The sequence below is a fragment of the Heterocephalus glaber genome, unplaced genomic scaffold, assembly GCF_053883595.1.
Source record: "Heterocephalus glaber isolate CG9 unplaced genomic scaffold, H.glaber_assembly_v1.0 deba00000281, whole genome shotgun sequence".
NCBI classification, from domain to species: domain Eukaryota; kingdom Metazoa; phylum Chordata; class Mammalia; order Rodentia; family Bathyergidae; genus Heterocephalus; species Heterocephalus glaber.
Window position 1 is genome coordinate 15482074 of NW_028258139.1, and position 24127 is coordinate 15506200.

At 43.1% G+C, this 24127-nt stretch overlaps 2 protein-coding genes across 5 annotated transcripts in view; one reads left to right on the top strand and one right to left on the bottom strand.

Moving 5' to 3' along the window:
* Ago2 (argonaute RISC catalytic component 2) overlaps positions 1 to 12541 on the top strand; it is a 112477-nt gene extending 99936 nt beyond the window's left edge. For all 3 annotated transcript variants that reach the window (XM_087187159.1, XM_087187164.1, XM_087187170.1), the window contains exons 18-19: positions 527 to 726; positions 948 to 12541. In XM_087187159.1, coding sequence (XP_087043285.1) covers positions 527 to 726; positions 948 to 1056 — 309 coding nt within the window. In that variant the 3' untranslated portion in view covers positions 1057 to 12541. The remainder of the gene's footprint in view (positions 1 to 526; positions 727 to 947) is intronic.
* A 4274-nt stretch (positions 12542 to 16815) lies between these two features.
* Positions 16816 to 21152, bottom strand: Chrac1 (chromatin accessibility complex subunit 1). Of its 2 annotated transcripts, none has more exons than XM_004837898.4 (3): positions 20915 to 21152; positions 19605 to 19731; positions 16816 to 18499 (listed from the first exon to the last, which is right to left on the bottom strand). In XM_004837898.4, the coding sequence occupies exons 1-3, from the start codon at positions 21059 to 21061 to the stop codon at positions 18402 to 18404; spliced, it is 372 nt and encodes a 123-aa protein (XP_004837955.1). In that variant the 5' UTR covers positions 21062 to 21152; the 3' UTR covers positions 16816 to 18401. The 2 variants fall into 2 exon arrangements, with proteins under 2 accessions (XP_004837955.1, XP_004837954.1); XM_004837897.4 differs by having other exon boundaries at positions 16816 to 18721; positions 20915 to 21143.
* Positions 21153 to 24127: the final 2975 nt, after the last annotated feature.

Genomic DNA, 24127 nt, shown 5'->3' on the forward strand with positions numbered 1-24127 from the left:
CATCCACACTTCCTATAAGTACACCTCTCCACCCCTCCATCCTATGTGGCACTCACTAGGTACTGGACTCCGTTAGGTCACCTTCAACCTACAGAATCCCTTACAACCAGAGTGGCTCTCAGAAGGGACTGCTCTTCCTGAGGCGTGATAGCATCTCCATCCCCTTGTGTGGAGGGATGCACAGCTCACAAGTCAGGAAGTGTGGTGTGTTACTCAATACGTGCGTATACAATGTATGATGACCTTAAACATTTTTCATTTCTTTGTATTTGAAACATTCAGTATCCTCTCTGGTAGCTATTTTGAATTATGTCCACCTTTAATAATTGCTTTATGTCATGATCTTCCTGTGTGTGAATCAGTATATGGAGTCTACTTTCCAAATATGGAGGCTTTCGAGCTAGATTGTCCTGGTAAGTTTTTAATAATACAAACATCTCTTTTTATCATCACATATTCTTCCACGGTATTCTTTGTACAGATTTTACAGTGAGTCTGACTGTCCGATACTCTGATCTGTTTCTAGGGGACAAGCAGGCCTTCTCACTACCATGTCCTTTGGGATGACAATCGTTTCTCTTCCGATGAGCTGCAGATTCTAACCTACCAGTTGTGTCACACCTATGTGCGCTGTACGCGCTCTGTGTCCATTCCTGCGCCAGCCTACTACGCCCACCTGGTGGCCTTTCGAGCCAGGTACCACCTAGTGGATAAGGAACATGACAGGTGAGTGCTGCATCTGGCTGGAAGTCTGCTAGGGTTGTTTCTGGCAGGCTTGGCGGCTGCTTCTACCAAGTGAGAGTGGCTGGAGCTGACATCCCTGAGTGCTGGTGCCTTTATGGTGGCTGTAGGCGCACCGCTCCCCTCCCTAGGTGTCTGAGGCATCATCCTCACTCAGTTGTCAAAGGTTGTGTTCTCTCTTCCCCTTCCTTCCTGTGTCCCTGCAGTGCTGAGGGAAGCCATACCTCTGGGCAGAGCAACGGGCGAGACCACCAAGCGTTGGCCAAGGCGGTCCAGGTTCATCAGGACACACTGCGCACCATGTACTTTGCTTGACATGTTCTAGTGTTTAGCGATTGTGCACACCAAGTTGGATTCACATGAGACCAGCTATACTCAGACCAACAGATGCCCAGCCCTTCCGTGACAGCCAGCATCAAACATGAGACGTCATTGATTTTATTAGATTCTCCATTTTCCAGAATGCCTTCCGTCCCAGATTTCAAACTTGGATTTTGAACTGCAGACCTGTATGAGACCCCATTGTCGTAGGAAATATGGTTTGCCAAAATCTATAAGCTGCTTATTAAAGTAGAGTCCCATGGTTCCTAAAAATCTCCTAAAACCAGTTTATGAACTCAGGGCTTTAAAACATTTTTTATTTATTTGGTCATTCAATTTACTTGTTTTTAGTGCATGATTCTCTATGAAATTGATGGGCTCAAACTAGCTGTGAATATTCTCTGAGAGAGAAAGCAACACCAAACACGATTGTGGTTTTAAAGCCTTGAACATTCTGATGTTGTCACTAATGTTGATTCCTGTGATGCTGTGTGCTCCTGGCATGGCTGCACAAGCTCCATGGCCCCAAGGCCAGGTGGCCATGCGAGGCAGCCATGGGCATCTCTCACCATGCCACTGTCTGCCTCACATGGCCTCAGCAAAGGAGCAGTGGCAGGTGGGCCACGCGTTTACAGCAGTGACAGGTCCAGAGATTGGCAGACAAGTGCCATTTTAATAAAAATTTATTTAAAAGAGAAAAAAAGACAATATACCGACAGTCTAATCATAAGATTTGTCCTATAGGACTGTGACATTTATTTTCCAAAGTTTCTAAAGAATACGGGTCTGTGGTGATAAATACCGTACAATCCTTTTTCACTGTTATGTCTTTAATGTAAGAGAAAAAAATATATATCTGGTTTGCAGTATTAATGTGATAGATAGATGCTGTTTTCCTTCTGTTGACTGTGGGGTGCTTCATGTGACCTACTTCGCATATCAGGAGTGTTTGGAGCCTGGAGATGGGCCGCCTCTTGTGGCTCTTAGTGCTTAAATACAGGAGTATGCAACTGACTTCATGTGACAGCGATCCTCCCCTGTGTGGACTCTGTAGCCTATACCTCCAGGAGGGACAGTGTGCCCACCAGTCACTCACCACGCTCCCGCCACCTTGTTCCCATGTGTCACTCAGCTGATGAAGCACAAATGGAGTTTATTCTTCCATCGCTGGGAAACAAGTTCATGTGTCGGAGTGCACTTCTCTCGGTGTGCAGTTTTGGTGGGCAAGCTTCATAGGATCTATGCACTGAAACCAAGAGAGCTGCCAGTTGCCTTTCTGCTGGCTGAGAGGCTCAAGGCGAGCAACAGAGGGCAGAGACTGCTTGGTTAGGATTTGCATTTGGGGCCCCAGATGGGGTATACCAATCTAGAAACCATTGCACTAAGAGTGACACCATGGACGATGTTAAAAGGTAACAGCAGACATTGCTGTTTGTGCTGAATGAGCTTTTGGTCCTCGAATACAATTTGAGTAAGAATCAGATCCATGTTCTATGTAGAAGTTCAAGGAAGGAAAAGAGCCTTCCCCTGTGCTGCTTTGTGCTCTATAGATTTCCTCTCTCCCTGCTGATGTCCCCTCCCCATCCCTGTATGACATTACCTCTGGCACTGCAGTAGAGTGAGGGTCCCAATGGTGGTGTCTAAGGCTAGAATAGGCACCCACCTCTGTCCCCGTCTCCGTCATTCACCTGCTTTTAAGGTGGTGGGAAGGAAGGCCCATGAGCCTCCAGCCTGGTGGTCCCAACACTAGGCTTGGACTGGCGGCAGTGACAAGGGGTAGCTGTGATCTGTGAAGATGTGTACTCAGAGTGGGGTGTGTGTCTGTGTGTGCATGTGAGTGTCTTACTAATGACATTAGTCTCTTCTTGCTGTATCTTTTTTTCTACTCTTTTTAAGTGACAGCAGCCCCCGCTCTAAGAAGCACTGCAGCTGCCTGTTGTCTTTTTGGCAAATGGCACTTTCTCCTGTTTCCAGAAGGGCACAAATATATTGAGCTTAGCTCACCAGGCACATTCAAGCTGAAGAGGGGACTCTTCTGACAAGTCAGTTTTTAGAATCTGAAATTAGGTTAGTTTCAACCATTCTTAGAGCCATCTGGAACCATGTGTCTCTACCCCCAACAGGATCTCAGTCTTTGGGATTGTAGGTCTTGTCAAATGCAAATTCCTGGGCCTCTGGGCATCTGCATTTTAAATCATCCCTTGCAGCTCTGGGGTATCTCTGGGGTGGCTCTGGAGGCTTTCCGAGGATATCCTCCGGGGCACCAAGGGGCCAGTGGGAGGACCTCCTCAGCAAATCCAGGAGGTGTTGTGCGAGCTAAGGCCTAAGGAAGAGTGCAGGCTGGCAGAAAATTAGACCTATAAGATTTTGGCTTTTTTTTTTTTCCATTTTGAAGTATACATTTTCTTTTTAGTGGGCCAAAGTACTTCAAGAAGGGTACTTTTTATAGCCCTATGCTTGTTTGGTAAGCTTTTAATACTAAAAACATTAACAGACCAAATGTCTCCACTTGAGTAAGCTACATACCTTTGTACATGTCTGATGATTCACTTTAAATGGCTGTAGTTACAATTTCTCAGGTAAATAATTGTTTTCCCAAATTTCTACCAATGCCTCCATTATTAGCGTAAGTTTTAAGGCAGTGCAAAACCTCAGAGTACAGTAAGATAAATCCAGCCCCTGTTCACCGAAGCCACAAGGGCATTTGCCCCTCCTCGGACCATGGCTGCCAGGTTCCCCAGTGGCTCCTTCCTGCTGGGCCTCCCACAGTGCTGCCGGTTCAGGATTGAGAGTTGCCCACTTGCTGGCTTTGTGTGTGTCCCTCCCCCCCCCCCCCGCTGTTAAGTAAGGTGTGCCTTGCTTTAAGCAAACTGAATGTGAAAATTATGATGTAGAAATATGGATTTGCTTAAAAGAAAAGCTGGAGTTTGAATCTCTTTAAAAGAGATCTCCTAATTAGATTTCCATAGTGGGACTTTTCCTGGTATATTTAACAATACTCACTTTTTAAAAACATTAATGAACTCGCATCCCTTTACCACTCTGTTACACTCAGCAGTTCTCCCTGTGAGAACCAAGAAATGCAAGCTCAGGGGAGCCATGGTAGTTCCTGTCCCTTGCATATTGTAAGCTCACATTTTCCTATTTCAGATAAATTTTGTAAAACTGAGTGTATCTATACTTGTAGAAAGGGATGTTTTGGATTTGCCTTTGCTTTCTGGTTCTGAGAAGTCTTTGCACACACACTGTTGCTACTCCACTTCAGGGTCTGCTTGGTCTCCTGAGGTCAGGCTGCCTCTGGCTGTGGCCTCCCACTCCCTGTCTGAAGGCCATGTGACCATTGTGCTGGCTTGCTCTGGGAGGACAGAGTTGCAGGTGGGGAGTGAGCTTCATGCTTTTCTCAGCTGGCCTAAAAACACTGCCTGCTATTCCTAATGCTCGCCCCATTACTGAGCGATCACTAGAGAGTTTCAGTCCTTGCATTTTATTGTTATATGTTATTTTTATTATTGTTAAATGCAAATGTTGCTATTTATTTTTTCCTTTCTGCTTTGGTTTGATTTGGCTGACATGGATATTCCAGTGCATGTGGTACCTGATGGATATGGTAGGAATTATTTTACCCAACTTTTATAAATGACCTAATGTTTACCTTCAAGTTTAAGGGATGATTTATTTTTGAAAGCCACAAATGTAATTTTTCTGGATGAATTGTTTTTCTTATATATGCAGCAACAATGTGCTTTCACATTGATCTGCAGGGTGATTTAAATTTTATTTTTACAAGGCAGTTTTTCAGCCAAATTATATATTTGATATAATATGTCAAGGGTAGACCAGCATGCCTCATGCAGCTGGGACACCACAGTGTCTCTAGGAGGCTTTGGGGCTGGGACAGCCTCTCCTGGTTGCTCATGGTCACTTAGCACTTGGCTTGTCGCGGAGCCTTCAGGAACTGGATGTAGTCCATCAGCGCGGCTTTGATCTGTTGGACAGTTACAAGGATTTTTTTCATGGGCATTTTCCTACACCTAAGGCAGTTCCATTAGGAGGCGCTTTAGACATTGACCTAATCCGGACAGTGGACAATCCTGGTGGCCCAGACAAGCCATAAGAAACTTTTCTGTGACCTCTTTTTGACTCATCTCTCACGCTCATGAGAAAAGGAATGTACAGTAGTAGAAACAAATATTTCCTCAGTGTTCATGCACCTCACTTGCAGAATGCAAATATTTATTTATATTTTAAGCCCTTCCCCAAAATAACTGAGAACATTCTCTCCAGCTGTCATGCCAGCAGTCTCACTGCTGTGACGTATTTTGGTGTAGACACACTGTACGTGTGACTCTGTCATGGGATGTCCCTATTACACGCATGCTTGACTTTTGTAAGGAAAAATTTTCAACTCAAAATAATTGCACTGATTTTTTGACAACTTGTTTTATTATGTCCAACTTTGCATCTGCTGTACTTAAATGATTGTAAATAGATTCACAGTAGCAGAATGATGTGAATACAGTACGCTGCTTCGCTTCAGTGACACCACCATGCATTTCAGTATTACATGTTAGAGTTGTGCAGAGCTGCTTTTGTTCTGCTCTTTAGCCTCATGTCTGGCCCATTCATGAAGGACAAAGTAGATTCATTTTCTTGTTTTTCTGACAGTAAGTTTTCCATCTGTTTGAAGGAGACTGTGCTCTCCTGTTATCTGGAGATCTGAATGTAAGAGGATTAATTGTAAATCTTTGGGACTTCTTGGTCTTGTTCAATCCCTTACTTGCCATTGCTCCTGAAAGCATTTCCTTCTAGCCCTGTCCAGCCTTTTACATTGCAGATAGGAAGCATCTGCATGATCCGTGTAAATAGACTATAGGGTGGTCTCCCTTATATCCCTTTGGCCAGTGTCAATTTAAAGCCATGAGGTTACTTGTCATTGTAGCTGTACCTGTAGATGCCAGAAAGACCGGATCTGAAGCCTAATGCTAGCCCCTATGCCGTGATCCTGCTGGATTTGAAGTACCCACTCCAGCCCCCATGTGTAGCTCTAGTTAGGCAATCCAGTGTCAGGTAGTCAGGTACAGAAGGGGCTGTCAGCTCTGTATGTATGAATGCCACATCAGTCCCATCATGGTCCCTCACTTTGCTTCTCTGCATCTGTTCTGCCATTTTATTGTCTCAAGCGAATGTATTGGCTTAGCCAAATCACTACAGAAGGTGGTTTCTAAATACCTTTTAGTTAAACAAACACAGATAAAAGCTACCTCTGAATTCTCAATAGATTCATGTTTGCTCATCAGCGTAGCTATCCACACTGAAAATAGCCAAAATGTTGCCTGAATAAACTGAATTGTGAACATCTCTCTGTTCAGTTCTGGCTTGAAAATGTGTGTGCCATACTGTGACCTGGGGGCAGCCCCTCCTTCTCTGCTGTGTCAGTGGACCAGGGATGACTCAGTACTGTCCAGCTGAGATTCCAGCATGAACAGAACCAAGGGCTTCTTTGCATGGGCCTCGTGCCATCCCGTGGCTGGCAGGAGTGTCTCTGTGCAGGACCACACATGTGGCAGAGCCTTGAAATAGCCTGCATCCCTGCTTTCAATTCCCTGTTTAATGTAAGAAAGCACTTTTTCCCCCTGATTACTTCTGAATGGGTTGAAAATTGTTTCCTCTGCTCTCACTTCCCTTTTATACACTATAAAATCTCCAAGGTGCTTCAACACCAACTCTTGTGCAAATAATACATTTTAAATAGTTGCATGATTTCAAAAGGCTTTGGGACCCTTGAGTTACTGCCACTTTCTACTTAAAAATGAGCTAAGGTTTGAAAGCAAAACACTGTGTTCCAATCAAGCACCCTTTGTTAGAAAAGAACACAGGGTCTGCAGTTGGAGTAGAAGTTGCCACCAGCAGCTCTGATAAGCTTGCAGTAAGTCTGTCCCAGGAAAGCTGGTGCCTCTGACCAACCCTCCTGTGATTATCCACATTGCTGTCAGGAACGAACCCCCCTCCACCCCCCGCCACTGCACTGTGGATCCCTCAGTGTCCTCTGGCTTCCTTCACTTCTGTCTGTAGGTTCCTTATGTTCTCTAATCTTTCAAAGGTCAGCAGTGACTCCGAATACCTCCTCCTCCTCTTTGAGGGACAGGACAGGTTCATAATTACGAATGGCTGGGTGTGTGAAGGTGACTCTGTCCTCCTGGATGCCCATCAGACACTGACTTTAGCCCTGAGGATTCTAATACATTGTTCCCTGGAGGAATTGCCTTTAACACTGTGGTTTGGGTTCTGTTGCTGTTCACACCACATGGTGTGCTCTGATTCCGAAAGAGTTAAATGTCTTGCAGTCTTACTGAAAATGTTTTGAATTCTGCCATCACACTGTTCTCCATCCTGGGAGTGTGGACATTGAAGGTGGATATCAGTGATGACCTTGACCTGCTTTGGTGGCAGCTTGGGTCCTCTGGATTGGCCTTGGGTTTTCAGCCAGACGCAGTGAGGGCATTTGAGAGGACACTGCAGCAAGCAGCTGGACTGGTTCCGAGATGGTGAACATTGCGCTCAGATCTGCCCATCAGCTGACTGCACTCACATCTCTAGGATGGGGGGTGGGTCTTGCCCACTCTTGACATTTGTGAACAATCATTCAAATGGCACTGGAGATTCCTGGTGCTTTTGCTCACTTTCTTACTGGTTGAAGTGAATATTCAGACATATTTGGGTCTTTCAGTGCCCATGGTGATGTGAATGACTGCAGTGTTAAGTCCTCACATCACCACATCCCCTTTTTTGAGGGGTGGAAGGAGGCTGAATTATCTCCCATTTAAAAACTCCTTGGATGTAGGTCGTTCAGAGTTAAAGCTGAGACACCAAATAGTAACTCCTTACCCCCAAGTGTCTCCAGGAACTAGATGTCAAGGCCCTCGCCCAGTTCTTTCGGAATCTTCATGGTCCTTAAAACCTGTGACTTGATCCCAAGAACACCTACACCACCCACCTGCCAGGGGAAATGATGCAGGCTGCTTGGCAGAGCTGAGGGCGTGGGGGGAGTGCACCATGGAATCCTGGAGATTGTGAGAACAATCCCTCCGTCCCAAGAAGCAGATGGCCCTAGACCTTCCTCTGGTCTCCACCAGCACCCACCTGAGCGTGTCTGGAGACCCAGTCCCAGACTCTGTGCCTTTCAAGTCTGGTCCTCAGTGTCCTTTGGGAATTGTGTTGGGGCTGCATTTTTTAGTGGAAGTGAGCCTGAATCATTCCACAAGTCAGTTACTGGCCTGCTGCCTTGGAAGCTCCTTCCTGCCCTCAGCTCCTGACTGCAGCCTGTAACACCCTGCAGGCTACGGCTGCCAGGCTACCTGCTGTCAGATCCCTCCATGGTTTCTCCTGTGCTCTGACAAGTGCATGCATTTCTGCTGGGGTTTCAGGAAACTGGTGCAACTCCATCTCTTAGTCAAGCATTGACCATGACCATCAGCAAAATCTACTGGTCTTGTAATAGAAGTAGATTGCTTTAAAAGGAGTTGGAATCATGTCTTTGTAAAATGTGTGTGAAGTCCTCAGGTGTAAGGTGCTATTCAGTCCTTATTTTGGAATGCTTTTCATTGTTGGTTCTATTTTGTGATTTTCTGTGACTTTTGGGGAAACCGCTTATTTAGGTGTGGTGTCACTTGAGCTGTGCATATAGGACTCCAGCTTCAACATGCCTGACATGCAGTTTTTATCTTTAACTTTTCAAGCCAGGCGTTGAGCAGTTTCTTGGCCAATGGTCTAATTAAAAACGACCCTTCCCTATCAAGGGATGCTTTTGTTGGTTTAAAGTGGGGGGAAAAAAATCCAGCATATTTATTTTTAAATATACATATAGAAAAGGCCTTTCTCTCCCAGAGTCACTAGCTGCAGAGGGATAATTCATTAACAGTTTTGGTTTCCTCCTTCAAAGCCAAATAGACACATGTGACTAAAATTCTAAAGTATGTAGTTTAGTATTAAACTGAAATTTAAGTAAGTCTTAAGTTTGGTGGTAGATTTTAATGTAGTTCTTAAAGATATGAAAATTCGTGTTTTATAATTGTAGAGGCAAGTGAGTTTTTATTTTTAATAAAGTTTTAAAAGAATAATTGAAGTTTTTTGTGCAGCAAAGTGGCTGATGACTCATTAAATACAAAAAGAGAATGTAGTACCTAAACCCAGACCTTTCTTACCTCTGGTATACTTCAGATTACTTGCCTAATACCTAATATGTATTGAGGGGTTTTAACCCTTAGTTTTATCAATTTTTCTAGTTTTATTTTATTTTTATAAAATAATTGAAAAAGAACCAAAAATGAATTCAAAAGTCCCATCGTGAATCTTGTCCCTTAATTTTCCCCCACAAAACATTTTAGAAAACATTTTGAATCAAAATGTATTATATCCCTTTAAAGTTTACTATTTTCTAAGAAGTTGGGCAGCTAAAAGGGCATCATTTCAGGTGGTACTCTTATGTATTGTCCATGGACTCGTTTATACCTGTACAGTGGATCTATGTGACAATGTCTTGTGCTTGCAATATAGAAACCAAGCAGTGCTGTTTTGTAAATTGACAGTTCCTGTATAAACTATTATTTATATACATTGGCCTTTCTGTATAATTTTTCATTTGCTACATGGATTGTATAATTAATTATAAAGTTATAGTACCTGCTAATTCTAATTCTGAGGCTTCATGTCATTGTCTTTAGTTTAATACCATTCTGTGTGTCTTGCAGATGTCCAGTGCTTGCATGATGCTAGGTGGTACTGCCACTTTAAGCCTTAATCCAATATTAAAATTGTGAGTTTCAGAGTATGCAAAAATATTAGGCAGATGAGTTTAAACTGTGCAGATCAAGATGTATGTCATAACTCAGTAAGTCTTTTCTCTGAAGTTAAAAAGGGAAGCATCTGGTAACCCCTCCCCACCCTCCCTTCCAGGTCTGGCTTGGCTGTTACCCTTGCTTGGTGAAAATGGACAGGCCACTGTGCATTTCTGTGGCAGGCAGGCAGAAAGACCTGTTCCGGAAGTCTAGGGACATTTTCAGGGTTATTTTTAAATGCTTGATATTTTCTCCCCTCCAGTGTGGGATTTATTTATCTCCAGCAGGAGAGTATGATTTAGGCGTAGGTCTTACAAACCTGCTCATGCTCTAAGCTTTCTTCAGGTAGTGCCACCTGTCATTGTTTCTGCATATGATTAAAATGGATTTTTGTTTTTGTAAAAGCATCTTCAATTTAGAGGTAAGATGGAGGGGACCCAGCTTTCTTTACAATGTGGATCTACCTCAGTTAAACAGTTGGGTGCTATTTACTAAGTCTGTCAAATTAAATTGGAAAAAGTAACCAAACAGTGAGATGTAACTCCACATGAAACTTGAAATCATAATTTCCGTTTATTTAATAATATTTTTATTTATTTTGTGCCTTTTATGTTGAACCTTAACACATTTTAAAAATCAGTATAGAATTACACATTTTTTATTGCAGGTGGGGAGAAGAGCCCAATTGGCCATGGAATTTGGTAGATTCCCAGCCAACTGCTGCAGTATATTGGAATCCCAATTACCCTCTTGTGGAAAGGAAAAAAATTACGTCCAAGAGCAAATATAATATTTTACAGACAGTAAATTCCAAACTCTTCTATGCATATACATACATATATGCATATATATACATATATATAATGCATAGATATATATGCATATATATATATATATCTCAGTTCATTTTCTGTGCCAGTGAAGGGGCGGCCAAAAAAAATTACAAATACTTTTAGCATTGCTATCTTAGCCATTCATGCCCCTCTTCCTCTGGCTTGTTTTATAAGAGTTTCTTTCATAAGCAGCAGATGGACTGTTGTCAGTTTCATCTCTCCTGGCCTACCCAGTGGAGGTGCTAATGACCATGGACAGAGAAAGGGCGAGCCTATGTCTGCAGGTAGGGACATCTGCCTTCTGCAGCAGCCCCAGGGTTTCTAGAAGTTAGGAAAGTTTCTGACGGGTAACAAAATAAGATAGGAGATGGATAACTTTCCATGCTTTTATATTTGGCAGTTTACAATTCTAGACTTTTCCTACTGTGGCAATCTTTTTTAACTTAATCCTTTGGAGGTAACACAATATTTTGAAGTCTTAAGAATTTGATTTTATACCAATAAAAAATAAAAGATAGGGATCTTTCCTATAGTATATAGTTTTACTATTTTAAGGAGATCTCTAAATTTTACAAGAGAACCAACATTCCTTAGTGGCAAAACTTTGAAAGTTGATTTGGGAGGCTTTTCGCTGCAGTATCTCCAAAAAAAAAAAAAAAAAAAAAATATGATTCTAGTTAAATGTTTTTAATTTTTTAACTTCCATCAGGTTGATACTTAAGCTATATTTTATAAAGAGTAAATCATCCTTTAGTATGCTGCATATAAAGATCAGCATTGTTGCACTTTCTCAGTAATAATAAATGCCCTATAATTGGCTCGCCAGGACACATTTTGTTTTAACCTAACAAGAGTACTTGGGGGCAGGTAATTAAATTTATATAGGTACCTCAAGAAAAAGAACCTGCATATGCTGCATTTTGTTTCTTTAGCTTTTACATGTAGCATTTTGTTTTGCTTCTATTATTTTGTTTAGAGATATGCTTTTTTGGACCCCAATAGACTGTTGAAAGAAAATATAAAGTTACTCTTGTAGAGGTAATAGTATCCTTTATTTTCTTTAAACATATTGCAATATCTAGTTCACAGGTTGCCCTACATAAAAATACTTTACCCAAATACACCTGAAGAAAAGGATACTATGTTTATAAGCAGACAGTAATGTTCTTAAGCCTTTCTGCTCATGCTGCTTTCTTGATTCCCTTCTCCATATCACAAGAGGTTGGATATCTTATTTCCAAGCTCAAAATTACAAATCATGACATTCTAATTTTTCAGCACAGACCTCACAAAATTGTCATTGAGTGAGTAGCATGATGCTAAAAGGTGCTGCTGACTGAAGCAGCCAGTAAGTCTGGCCTCTGAAGAGCCAGTCTTCACATTTCCTTACTCCTCAGCACTCACCCCAGACTGAGCAGGTGGGGAGTGGTCTGGATGGACAAGATAAACTGGTGAAGAAAGCTAAACGCTGAGATACTGAGCATCTATTGTCATGTTTAAGCTTAGCTGGGTCCTTTCAAGTTTGTTTTTACAGCTTACTAGGTTAAGTAGTTTGCACTATTTTTGCAATAAATTCATGGAATACCTAACAGTTATTGTTTTGTTTCTTACTGTGTGTATATAAACTAATACTAAAGTTTGGCATAGTGTTTTTTCACCTCCTTACATAACTCCTAACATGCACAGAAATGCTGTAAATCTGATAAAATATGATGTGAATGATATTTTATAAAGTTATTTTGTATAGTGTCAATTTTGTTTTGCCTCATAGTATGTCAGCAAAAAATAAAATAAAATTCCTCGTATTTACAGCTTCCTCTTCCAAAGATCTCCAGTTACTCACATGTCTATTCGGGCAGTGACATGTGCACAGATTCCAAGGTCGGTTTCTGTGCCTTCAGGGATGGGGCCCAGAGCCTTCTTCAGTCTTGAAGGAGGCATTCAACAGAGTGAGCATTGCTTCAGGACCTGGGACTTGGGGAAAAGCTGGACAGGAGGAAGAACCAAGGTGCCACATGGGTGAGTTGAGTGTTCCCACACCCACAGCCAGAGTGAATTTGAAAAGTTGCTCCACTGAGCCTGTTGTGGTAAGCCCTTACACCCTGTGTTGTGTGGGAACCCAAGCCTGCCACATCCTGGTTCTTGGCCTGGCCAGTCCCTTAGCCTCTTTACCCTGGCTGAGTTGAGGCACATCTGCACTGTTCTGAAATCCCTGGATGGTCGGTCTCTGAGCTGTTTTTGACTTCTGCTATACTGAAAAGAATGGGTGGTATTAGGAAATAAAAGAGATTGGATTAAGCCCAAAAAACAGCTGGCTGTGGTGACACACATCTGTAATCCCAGGTATTTAGGATGCTGACACCAGAGGACTACAAGTTCAAAGTTGGCCTGGGTAACGCAGCAAAACCGTTTCAAAAAGAAAAAGTCTGGGGATATAGCTCAAGGGTAGAGTCCCCATTGGTTTGATTCCCAGTACTGGCAGGTGGGGGCAGCTAAATATCCCTAGGATGTATACTGTTGCTAAAGCAAGCTAAATTTGTCATTTAACTTAATCTGTAATCACCAACATTAGTACGTATTACTCAACATTCTGGTCTGTTGTACCACAGTCCTTTTAAAAAAGACAAAATCAAGATGTAGTTATTTCTTAATGTATCTAGAATCTTATACTACTTAGTATCAAAAATTACAAAACACTTGTGCCTACTGGTCCTGTGATACGCCAGTCATAATGGGAAGAATACTCAGAAACTGGTATCTATGGGTGTGGTGGTACATGGATGTAATTCTAGCACTTGGGAGGCTGAGGCAAGAGGACTGTAAGTTTGAGCCCAGCACAGACAATTTAGCAAGACCCAGTCTCAGGGAAGCAGCTCAGTGGTCATGCCCCTATGTCTGATCCCCTGCCTAGCATGCATGAGGCCCTGGGTTAAATTCCCAGCACAACACACATATATACACACAAAGATCTGTAACTATATTTTCTATGGCCTAACCTTGTTATTTTCCTATTCACTGTCTTTTGTGGAATAGCTAGGAGGAGGCATGATCTAACTGGAGAGACCTAAAAGTAAAAAGCAAGGCATGATGGTGCTACACAAACTAGGAAAGGATTCCAGAGAGCAGCTTCTTGATTGGGGGATGTATGATGGATGTTTAGGTTTCGTATAGGATAAAGGAGACTTGTAGTTACTTTTCTCATTGCTGAGACAAAATACCTGACACCCAAGGTTAAAGGGGAAAGGCTTATTTAGCTCAGTTTGTAGAGGTTTCAGTCCATAATCTGTTGGCTTCAAGGCAGAGTGGCACATGGCAGAGTGGCATCGCAGGGGAGAAAGAGCTCATGGTGCCCACATGGTAGCAAAAGCAGCAAGGGACCAATGGAGGAGCCCTCAACAGTCTTTCTACCCCTTTTATCTTATGCAGACTGCTTAGGGTGGGTAGCACTCACACCCTTAATCCCAGTGCCCTTGAGGCTAGCATTGCACCAGGAATCAATTCCAGAAAAAGCCCCACCTGTGACTGCATGAGGCTTGGGGGGGGCACATACAAATATAAGCCATAACAGAGCCTGTCAGCAGATGTAGAAAATACTGGATTGCAGAATGAGATCAGCATCAAGGACCTTGAATGCCAAGCTGAGAATCTACCCAAGAGAGTGTAAACATTACTTTTTAACCTCTATGTTCCACTGAAGATTATAGTCTTAAGATTTCAGGCCCATTTCCACCATTTTCTAGGTGCATCTTGGAATCTGATCTTCCCATTCCCTTCTTGGTAAAACATGATTAATATGTGAGGTGTGAGAATTCAATGAAAATATGCACAGCACACACAGAAAGGCTCAGCCTTCAGTGGCTTTTGCAAATGTCAGCTACTTTTAACACTCATGACCAGAAGGATGTTAATCATGAAATCATTTTGCTAATCTGATATCCACATCCAAGATGGAAGTACAGAGGCTGTAGAGATAGTAAGGAAACCAGTGAGAAGCTGCTATGACCAAGCACATGTTCAAGCAGGAACCAAGGACCAGTAAGTGCTCGATCCCTAAACAACTGGATCTGAACACCTGAAGTGCCTGTAGTGGGTTAGGGTTCTTCAGCTGGTCATACACAGACAGAGTATCTGTCCTGCCAAGAGACTGACACAGATCTCTTTGATCTTTGTTTCTTGGGGTTTTTTTTCCGGTACCAAGGATCGAATTCGGACCCTTGTGCTTGCGAGGCAGGCAGCGGAACCACTGAGCTAAATCCCCAGCCCTAAAAAAATTTTTAAAAGAGCATGACAAGGGCTGGGGATTTAGCTCAGTGGTTCCATCGCCTGCCTCGCAGGCACAAGGTCCCAGTTCAGTCCCCAGTACCAAAAAAAAAAAAAAAAAAAACTAAAAGAGCATGACAAGATGAGTCACAGGCTGGAAGAAAATGCTTGCAAATCATTTCTCCAACAACAGGTTTGCATTAAGAAGATATAAAACTCAAAACTGACACTAAGTTTTGCAGAGAATGTAGAACACAACCAAACACACTTGTTGCTGGTGGGAATGCACAATGGCATGGCCACTCTGGGAACTAGATTGGTAGCTGCTTGTAAACTTACACAGCTTCCACTCATAGGTCTGTGTCAACTGAAATGGAATCTTGTGGTTACCCAAAACCTATATACTACAAATAATCTAAACGGCACTACGTACCTGGAGAATGGATAAGCGGATAAGTGGTACATCTATATGATGGAATCCTACTCAGCAATAAAGTGAGAGTTGACAAACCTGCAACTACATGGAAAAATTACAAACACTGTACTAAATATGAACATGCCAAATGCATGCTACATACTATGTGACTCTACTTACAGGACATCTAGAAAAGATGGGTCAACAAGGTAGGACTTACAGGCCAAATTCAGTCCTGTTATATAAAGCATATAAGCTAAGAAGTATTTACATTCTTAAATGACTGAGAGAGTATTTCATGACATGAAAATTAGATAAAATTCAAATTTATGTCCAGAAATAAAGTTTTACTAATTTAACTAAAATACAGCCATGTTCATTCCTCTTTTTTTGAGACGGGCTCTCATGCAGTTCAGGAACTCATTATGTAGCCCAAGCTGGCCTGGGACTTGCAGCAATCCTCTTGCCTCAGCCTCTCAAGTGCTAGGATGAGAGACATTACCACCGCACCCAGTTTCCTTTAAATATTACCTCTGACTGCTTTGCATACTACAGTGGCAGAGTAGTTGGCAACAGAGACTATAAAAAACTACAAAACTTAAAATATTTATATATGGCCCCTTCCACAAAGTCCACTGACTTCTGCTACTGACAGAAGACAGAACAGCTCTGGTTACCAGCATAAAGGATGGAGTTGATCTCAGGACAGAATTTTTTAGAAGGTGATACAACTGTGTCAGGCCTGAGTTAAGTCAGTCCTTCACAAACGAGACAAAGCAAACAGGCTGCTTTTAGCAAACACCAGCAGCTTCTCGGTAAATAGGGCAAATGGACTCGAAGTATACAAACCCCTGGTGCCAGAAGTCCAGTGACTGCCACATACCTGAGCAGACCGTCCTTGGGTGTCCAAGTGATAAACATTTCACTCCAGATTCCTTGGCCCCTTCAATACCTATGTAAGTGTAATTCCTTTCCCAGGTAGTTGCTAATCTCTCTCCCCTGTTGTTAGGCCATCCACTCGGGTGAAATCTCTCCTAGCTAGCTGCCGCTATCTCTCTCTTCCAATGTCAGCCCATCCACACATGGATGTGATAAACTCGGCTTTTCCCAGCTAGCTACTAGAACTTCCTGATTTTAGTCTCTGTTTACTGGAATAAACTTTCTTTTCAAAAGCTTTTTTTTTTTTTTTTGGTACCAGGGATCGAACTTGGGTCCTTGTGTTTGCACAGCAGGCAGTGAAACCGCTGTCCCAGAATCAAACTCAGGTCCTTGCACTTTCGAGGGAGGCGGCAGAACCACTGACCTAAATCCCTGGCCCCGACAAGTGGAATTCTTTATGACAGAATTTTGTCTTACTTATAATGGTTGTATCACTGCATCTGTCAAAATTCAGAGCTACACATCAAAAAGGTAATTTTTAAGTGTTTTATTTTTTAAAAAATTTTTAAAACAAGAGATACAGAAAACATCAGTGGTTGCCAGGGGCTAGGGGAAGAGACTAACTACAGTTTGCACAGGGGAGTATTCTGGACATGATGGCAGACACCTGTAGCCCCAGATACTCCAGAAACAAGAAGATCACAAGTTTAAGGCCAACTGAGGCTGGGTAACAAAGCGAGACTGTAGCTAAAAAACAAAATGCAGGACCGGAGATTTAGCTCAGTGGTTCCAGCGCCTGCCTTATAAGAGCAAGGTCCCAAGTTCCATCTCTGGTACAGGAAAAAAAACAAAAAACAAAAAACCCCCGCAAAACTATGCATTTGTCAAAATTCAGGCTTGAGACCAAAAGGTGTGATTTTACTGGATATATATTTTAGTTTTTGTTTTTTTGAGACTGTCTCACTATGCAGTTTAGGCTGGCCTTGAACTGATGGCAACCTTCCTGCCTCAGCCTCCTGAGTGGTGGGATTATAGTCATGTGTCATCGTGCCTTGCTGTAAATTTAACTTTGTAAAAATAAAGATATACTGAAAAAAGAGTCAAACATTTACCCTATGCAGAAAAAAATATAATAAAGCTTAAGGGTTTTCTCTTGTAGACAGTAAAAACAAATTACTAGGACTTAAAGCAAAGAACAGGAAGATGAAAAGTATTTTCAACATAAAATCTTTTTTAAAACAGTATGTGCAGAGGTAATTTTTTTGTTTGTTTTTGTGGTACTGTGGATTGAACCTGGGTCTTCATGCTAAGCAATATACACAGACTCTTTTTTCTTAACTTTTTAAATTTTATTTTTTGGAACCGGGGATCAAACTTAGGACCTTGCAGTTGCAAGGCAGGCATGGTGCCACTGAGCTACATCCCTGGCCATTTTTAAATTTTTTTAAATTTTGAGGCAGAGTCTCACTAAATTGCCCAGATAGGACCTGAGATTCTCTTGCCTGAGGCTCCCAAAGCGCTGGGATTACAGGTGTGCACCACTGTACCCACCTGGTAATATTTCTTTTTTGTATTTTATTTGATAATTTGACTTGGAATTTTTCTCTGGAAATAAAAGTGGTTTCTGTTGTTGCCATTTTGGTACTGAGGATCAACCCCAGGGCCTTATGTGTGTGCTAAGAACACACTCTACCACTGGGCTACACCCCCACCCAGAAATGACTGTTTTTAAATTTCACCAAATTCTCAGGTAGTGAGCAAGGCACTAGAACCATAGAAGGCCCTAAAACTAGTTCCAAAAAGCATTTTACTATGAAAAGGAAACCATGTTTCTTTATAATAAAAGAATTTTCAGCTGTCAAATCTTCACCAAAGTTCAAAGGTAACATACTACTTATAAACTACACATTTAGCTAAAACTAAATCTAGTTGTTTACAAGAAATAATTTCAGAATTACATATAAATTTGCACAATATTCAGAAGCTCTTCAAAGTCTATCTGCAAGTTCCAAAGGGAAGCGCAGTGGTCTCGGACCATCCAGCTTGAGCTCAGCAGATTAGCTGTAATGGTGTGGGCACAGGACTCTCCTGATGGCCTCCCACTGTGGGTGGGCCTTGTCACAAGGCACTGTCAGGGTCACTCTCCCTTTGGTTCTTTCCAGTGCAGATGTGGGAGATGCTTGTGTCAGCCAGGAAAGAAGGCATCATGCTGGAGTCTGGGAACATGAAGGGAGCAAAGTACACAGTGCTGTGCTTGCTTCAGAGGAACGGTGCTTCTCCAGAAACATCCTGGAAGGCTGATTTCTAAAGCACTTCTTTTTTGGTTTAGGACTCAGCTTCACCATCATCACTTTCGTCATCATTCGCCTCATCATCTTCTCTCTTCTCTTTAAGCATTTTCAGGTACTTACTAGCTAAAATCTTCTTTGGTAATATATCTTAAAATCATAAGGCTTACATCAGCAATTCATTATGATAAACTATGAATACAGCAGTACAAATTTCAAAATGTACTAATGCCTGTTTTGACCTCTAAAACAGGTTCCAAAACAAGATGAAATCCAGGCTATGCTTCTGAGTAAAACAGGATAACTGGTATCATCTCTTAACTAATGCTACAGACCTGCTCCCATTCCACGGCCTGCATACCATGGTTGGCTGGTTGATTATTTTATTTATTGTTTTTGGTTTTGTTTTGTTTTTCTGGTACCAGGGATCAAACTCAGGACCTTGCACTTGTGAGGCAGGCGGTGGCACCACTGAGCTAAATCCCTGGCCCTTTATGTATTGTTTTTTTTGAGACAGGGTCTTGCTATTTACTCCAAGGCAGCCTTGAACTTGAGATGATCCTTCTACCTCAGCCTACCCAGTGCTGGGATTACAGGCATGTACCATCACACCTGGCTCTAACCCACAGTGCTTTTATGCACTGGTTTTGTGAGCAACCCTGCTTAACTTGAAATAGGCTGAGCTGGTCCCAGGGATAGACCTGAGCTCTCTTTAACCTGTGGCCCTATTCCACAGAACAAGTATTAATTTCTCTGTTGGGGGGTCTAAAATAGACCCCCCAACAGAGCTTCCCTTCCACAGCTGGGCCCTGCCAACCAAACATCTTGTGCATCCTACTGACTTTGTTACTGTTCTAAGTGGACCACATAATAACCATATTCAGGAAAGACCAAAAATACCCCCTATTGCTGTCTCATGGTAAACTGGCACCTGAAGAAAAAGTCGTGTCTAATTCAGTGAAAGCAAAACCAGGGAGAAAAACCTCTAATTACCCGGGCATTTTTAAACAAGAATGTTTCAAAGATTAAATACCTGCAAGAAACTGAAAAGTTTCCGATTCCTCTGCAGTGTTTGCTAAATCACTGTAAGTCAGTGCTTTCTTTTCTTTTCCACTGCCATGTCTGTAGGAATAGGTGGCTAGATACTGAACAAAGAGCTCCTAAAATAAAATGAGAAAGTAACATAAAAGGAGTGCTTTGAAACTCACCAGAGATCTAATTTTTCAAATTACATTAAAATTGTACATTAAGGGCCGGGGATTTAGCTCAGTGGTTCTACTGCCTGCCTCGAAAGCACAAGGTCCCTAGTTCAATCCCCGGTACCCTCCCCACCCCCAAAATTGTATATTAAGTTCCTCAAGTTAAATTCCTGAAAGTCACTTTACAGGAGAAAAGAGAAACACGAGGTCAGAAAGAAACCAAGACTGTGTCCCAAACTGGAGAGGAGACAGGCATTTTCCAGAGCCTAGTCTAGATGTGTAATTTATGAAAAGTATTTACAGGTGACCAAAAACAATGAATCTTAAGTGTTTAATGATCAACCTCTGCAATAAAAGGAAGGAGCAAAAAGACCAAAAAATTCTCCCAGGAATTTAGCTCTGGTAGAGTGCTTGCGTAGCTTGAGTGAAGCCTTGGGTTTGATCCTAGCACTGAAAAAAAAAATTCTATCTGACGCAGGAACATTTTAAACTTCCATTTAAATCCCTCGTTTGAAGATGGTTCACGTATTACAACTACACTAGAACAAACAACCTGAAGCTGAAAACTGGCACATTACATATTGCCCAAACAAAAAGCATTTTCCATGCTGGAACAGACTTCCAACAGCATGATCAAAAAATATGAATGGGCGGAGGGTTGGAGGGCCCCGGGACTCTCAAAGCCAGTTCCCCACTTGCGGGAAGAAAGCCCCAGGTTGCGAAGGAGGCTTCGTGGGATCCCATACTACAAAGCTAGCAAGGAGTTTTTTTAAGAAGGAAATCTTTGCAGCTACAAGTGCCGTGACGCCAGGGAGACTCGCACCAGTCAACGCTGAGCATGGCGCTTCCCACCAAGATACGCTAATGGGCGTGACAGAGCGGAAACGCAGGGGACGACGGGAGCGACACGGTTGGGCGGGGCCAGGGAAACCGCGGGGGACGGCAGGAGCGGCGTGAATGGGCGTGCTCAAGGGGAAGCGAGGGGGACGACGGGAGTGGCGAGGAGGCGCTCGCGAACTCAGCCCGGAGAGCCTGCGGTGCCCGGGAAGAACAACCCCGGACAGTGCAGCGCAGCCCGGTGTGGCGGTTAAGGGCGCCCACGCCCTCCCCAGCTTCGCTTCTCCCGGGGTGCGGGCCGCCTCACCGTGGCCTTGGCCGTGAGCACCAGCGCCTCTTGGTTGATGCTGGACACTTCGGGAGAACTCTTCATGATAACCCGGATACGAGACAGGGGCAGCGACACGAGCCGCTGTTCCCCACACTTGTCCTTGCCTACGGCCACATCCGCCATCTTCTCACTCCCGCGCGAATTAGCGGCAGGCTGGCCGGCGCCCTGCAGGCCCTTGGGAGTCGTAGTCTGGAAGGGAGCTACCCATGGTACTCCGCGAGCCGCGCATGCTCAGACTTACAAGGACGCTAGACGCCGAGCGTCCTGGGAAGCCGTGGGCGAGTTTCAGGACCTGATTATAGGCGTCCTGCGAGTGTGTATTAAGTACCTGCTGTGTGCTGGGATTGAAATGGGGCAGCGAACAGAAGAAACGCTTTCCAACCGGACGCGGAGGCGGCGTCCAAGGTGGGAGGTAGTTTGTATCCGAAAGTTCCAGGCTGGCCTAGACGACAGCAAGGGCCATCTCCCCTTAAAAAAAGAAAGAGCTAGGGCCAGGGATTTAGCTCAGTGGTTCTGCCGCCTGCCTCGCAATCTCAAGGACCTGAGTTCGATCCCCGGTACCAACCCCCCCCCCCCAAAAGACTTTTCTGTTGTTTACTGGTAGTGAGATGTACCTTGAAGGGAAATAAAACAGTAGATGATGAGCCAGAGAGTATTGTTTTAAAGTGTTAGAGATGAGAGGACCCACCCTCTGACGTCTAAGAAAGGCTTTCCTTCTACTCGCAAAGGCCATTCATAATTAACCTCTTAAGGGGGCCGGAGGTTTAGTTCAGTGAGGCCAGCGCCTGCCTGACAAGCGCAAGGTCCTGAGTTCGGTCCCCGGTTCCGCAAAAAAAAAAAAACCTCTTAAGGGACCGGGGAGCCCTGTGTGTGAAATGTACTCAGGGAAGTTTTCAGGAGCTCTGTCCTCTTGGATTGTACTTTAAGAAAAATAGGACGCCGTTGAAAAAAATGATAGGCTTTAAGTTAAAAATATCACTCTGGCTGCTGATTGTGAGTGGGATAGGCAGCAGTAATTGCTGGTCAGGAGGCTAGTGTGGCTAGAGTGAAAGGACTAAGAAAAGAATGGCAGGAGGTGGTTTGGGCCAGATGAGGTAGCCCCAAGATAGCCCTCTGAGACGTAGAATTCTTCCCAAATAAGTAAGGAGTCTCTTGGAAGAGTAAGGTGGTCCATCTTAACTTTTACAAGGATCATGGAAAATGGTTGGATTTGAGATATAATTTGAAGTCAAAGTATTATAGGGGTAGTGGGAGGGGCGGGGGAAAGGAAAGAAGGGAAAAGAAAAATGAGAAATGGAAAAAATGGAAGCAAAGTCTTTGTAAATAGGGAAGGGTGGAGGGGGTGAAGGGAGGGCTAGGAATAAAAAAAAATTAATAAGCAGTCAGAAGGATCTGGCCCTGAGGGAGTCATTGCAGTTGAGGCACATCAAGATTGTGGTTGGAGGCAAATCTGAAGAGGACCAAAGTTCAAGATCCAGACGAAATAGCCAAGGCTGCAAGCCTCCATAGAGATAAATAGCAGCATGAGATTAAAGTGTACTGTAATTAGCACCACCTGGTCCAGAAAGGCCAGCTAGGAATCAGACACACAAGTGGATGACTAGAACATCTGGGTCCATACTCCTATACCTTTCAGGAATGCCTTTGTTCTTTCGAGGATTATAAGTTATAAGTAAGCTAAAGGTTTTTTTGTTGTTTTTTTGTTTTGTTTTTTGGTACCGGGGATTGAACTTGGGTCCTTGCGCTTGCAGAGCAGGTGGCGAAACCACTGAGCTAAATCCCCAGCCCCAAGTAAGCTAAAGTTAGTGATGAATGATGCTCACCATATACCCTTGCTGTGTGCCTCACTTCCTTATTGGATCAGTATTAACTAAGCATCTATACTTGTAACTGCATAGGTTGACTGTGGTTTGACCCGTGTTGTACCTGCATTGTGATTTTGCTGTATAAAGTGCCCTTGACAAAGAGCCTCTGTGGCCACCCACTCAAGATGCCTCTTGGAAATTCAGGAGCTGTTATATTCAATAAAACTCTCCTAACCTCCTACTTTGGTTCCTGACTTCACTCCTCATAGCAAGTTGGGAGTTATTTTCCACATCAAAAGGACTTGCTAATCTGATGTGGAGAGTGAGTGAAAGAAGGATGGTTCCATTTAATGAGATGGAGAACTCTGTGGGAGGAACAAATTTGGCAGACGTTTGGGTTGAAGAATTTTAAGTTTCACTGTCGTCATTTGGGTTCTGGCCCAAATATAAATGAGCACAAAATATGGTTGTCTGTCTGTATCCTTGGGGGATACAGAACTCTGTAGAAACTCAAGTCCTTTATATAAAATATAGCCTATACAATGTACATTCTCCCCTGTACAGTACTTTGTCATCTCTAGAGTACTTTCAATACCAAATACAGTGTAAATGCTATATGAATAGTTGTAAATACCGCATTATTTGGGGGATAATGACAAAGTACTATACATGATGTGTACAGATGAAATTTTTTCCTGAATATTTTTCATCCCAGGTGAGTTGAATTTATAGGTGTGGAACCTAGGGATACTGAAGAATGATGTGAGCCACCATTAGGCACAAAGGTATAGCCAGTGACGAAAATCAGCCATGACCCCTGCTTTCACAGAGCTTACTTCACGCATGAGGCAGACCAAGAAATAAATAAAAATATCTCCAATGGTAAGTGCTGTGAGGAAAGTGAAACCATGTGAGGATGACAGGATGGCTTCTCTGAGAAGTGCCCTTTGTGCTCAGAACTGAAGAAAAGGAGCCATCCATGCAAAAAGGCTGGAATGAGATGGGCTATCTAACATAGCCAGTGGGACGGACAACCAAGAAGGAAGAAGCCTTGGCAGTTTGAGGAGCTGAAAGACTAGGGTGGCTGGATCTCCATGGGTGAAGCAGAGAGCCCAGGATACGTGGTTAGCAAGTAAGTGGAATCAGCTCAGGCAGCTGGGTGAGAATTTTGGCTTTCGTTCTGAGAGCAATGAGGGAAAGGAGAGAGGTGTTGTTTCTATAGATGGTATCTTATGGTTTGTCTTTCTCGAGTATGTTTTAGAGAAGGGTGGGTTACCATGAAGAAAAAATGGGAAGAAGGTGTTTGGAGCATTAAGAAAAGAACCAAAAGAATTCAAGAAGAGAGATGAGACGGTTAGGTTATGGAAGTTGCAGGTGATGGCTG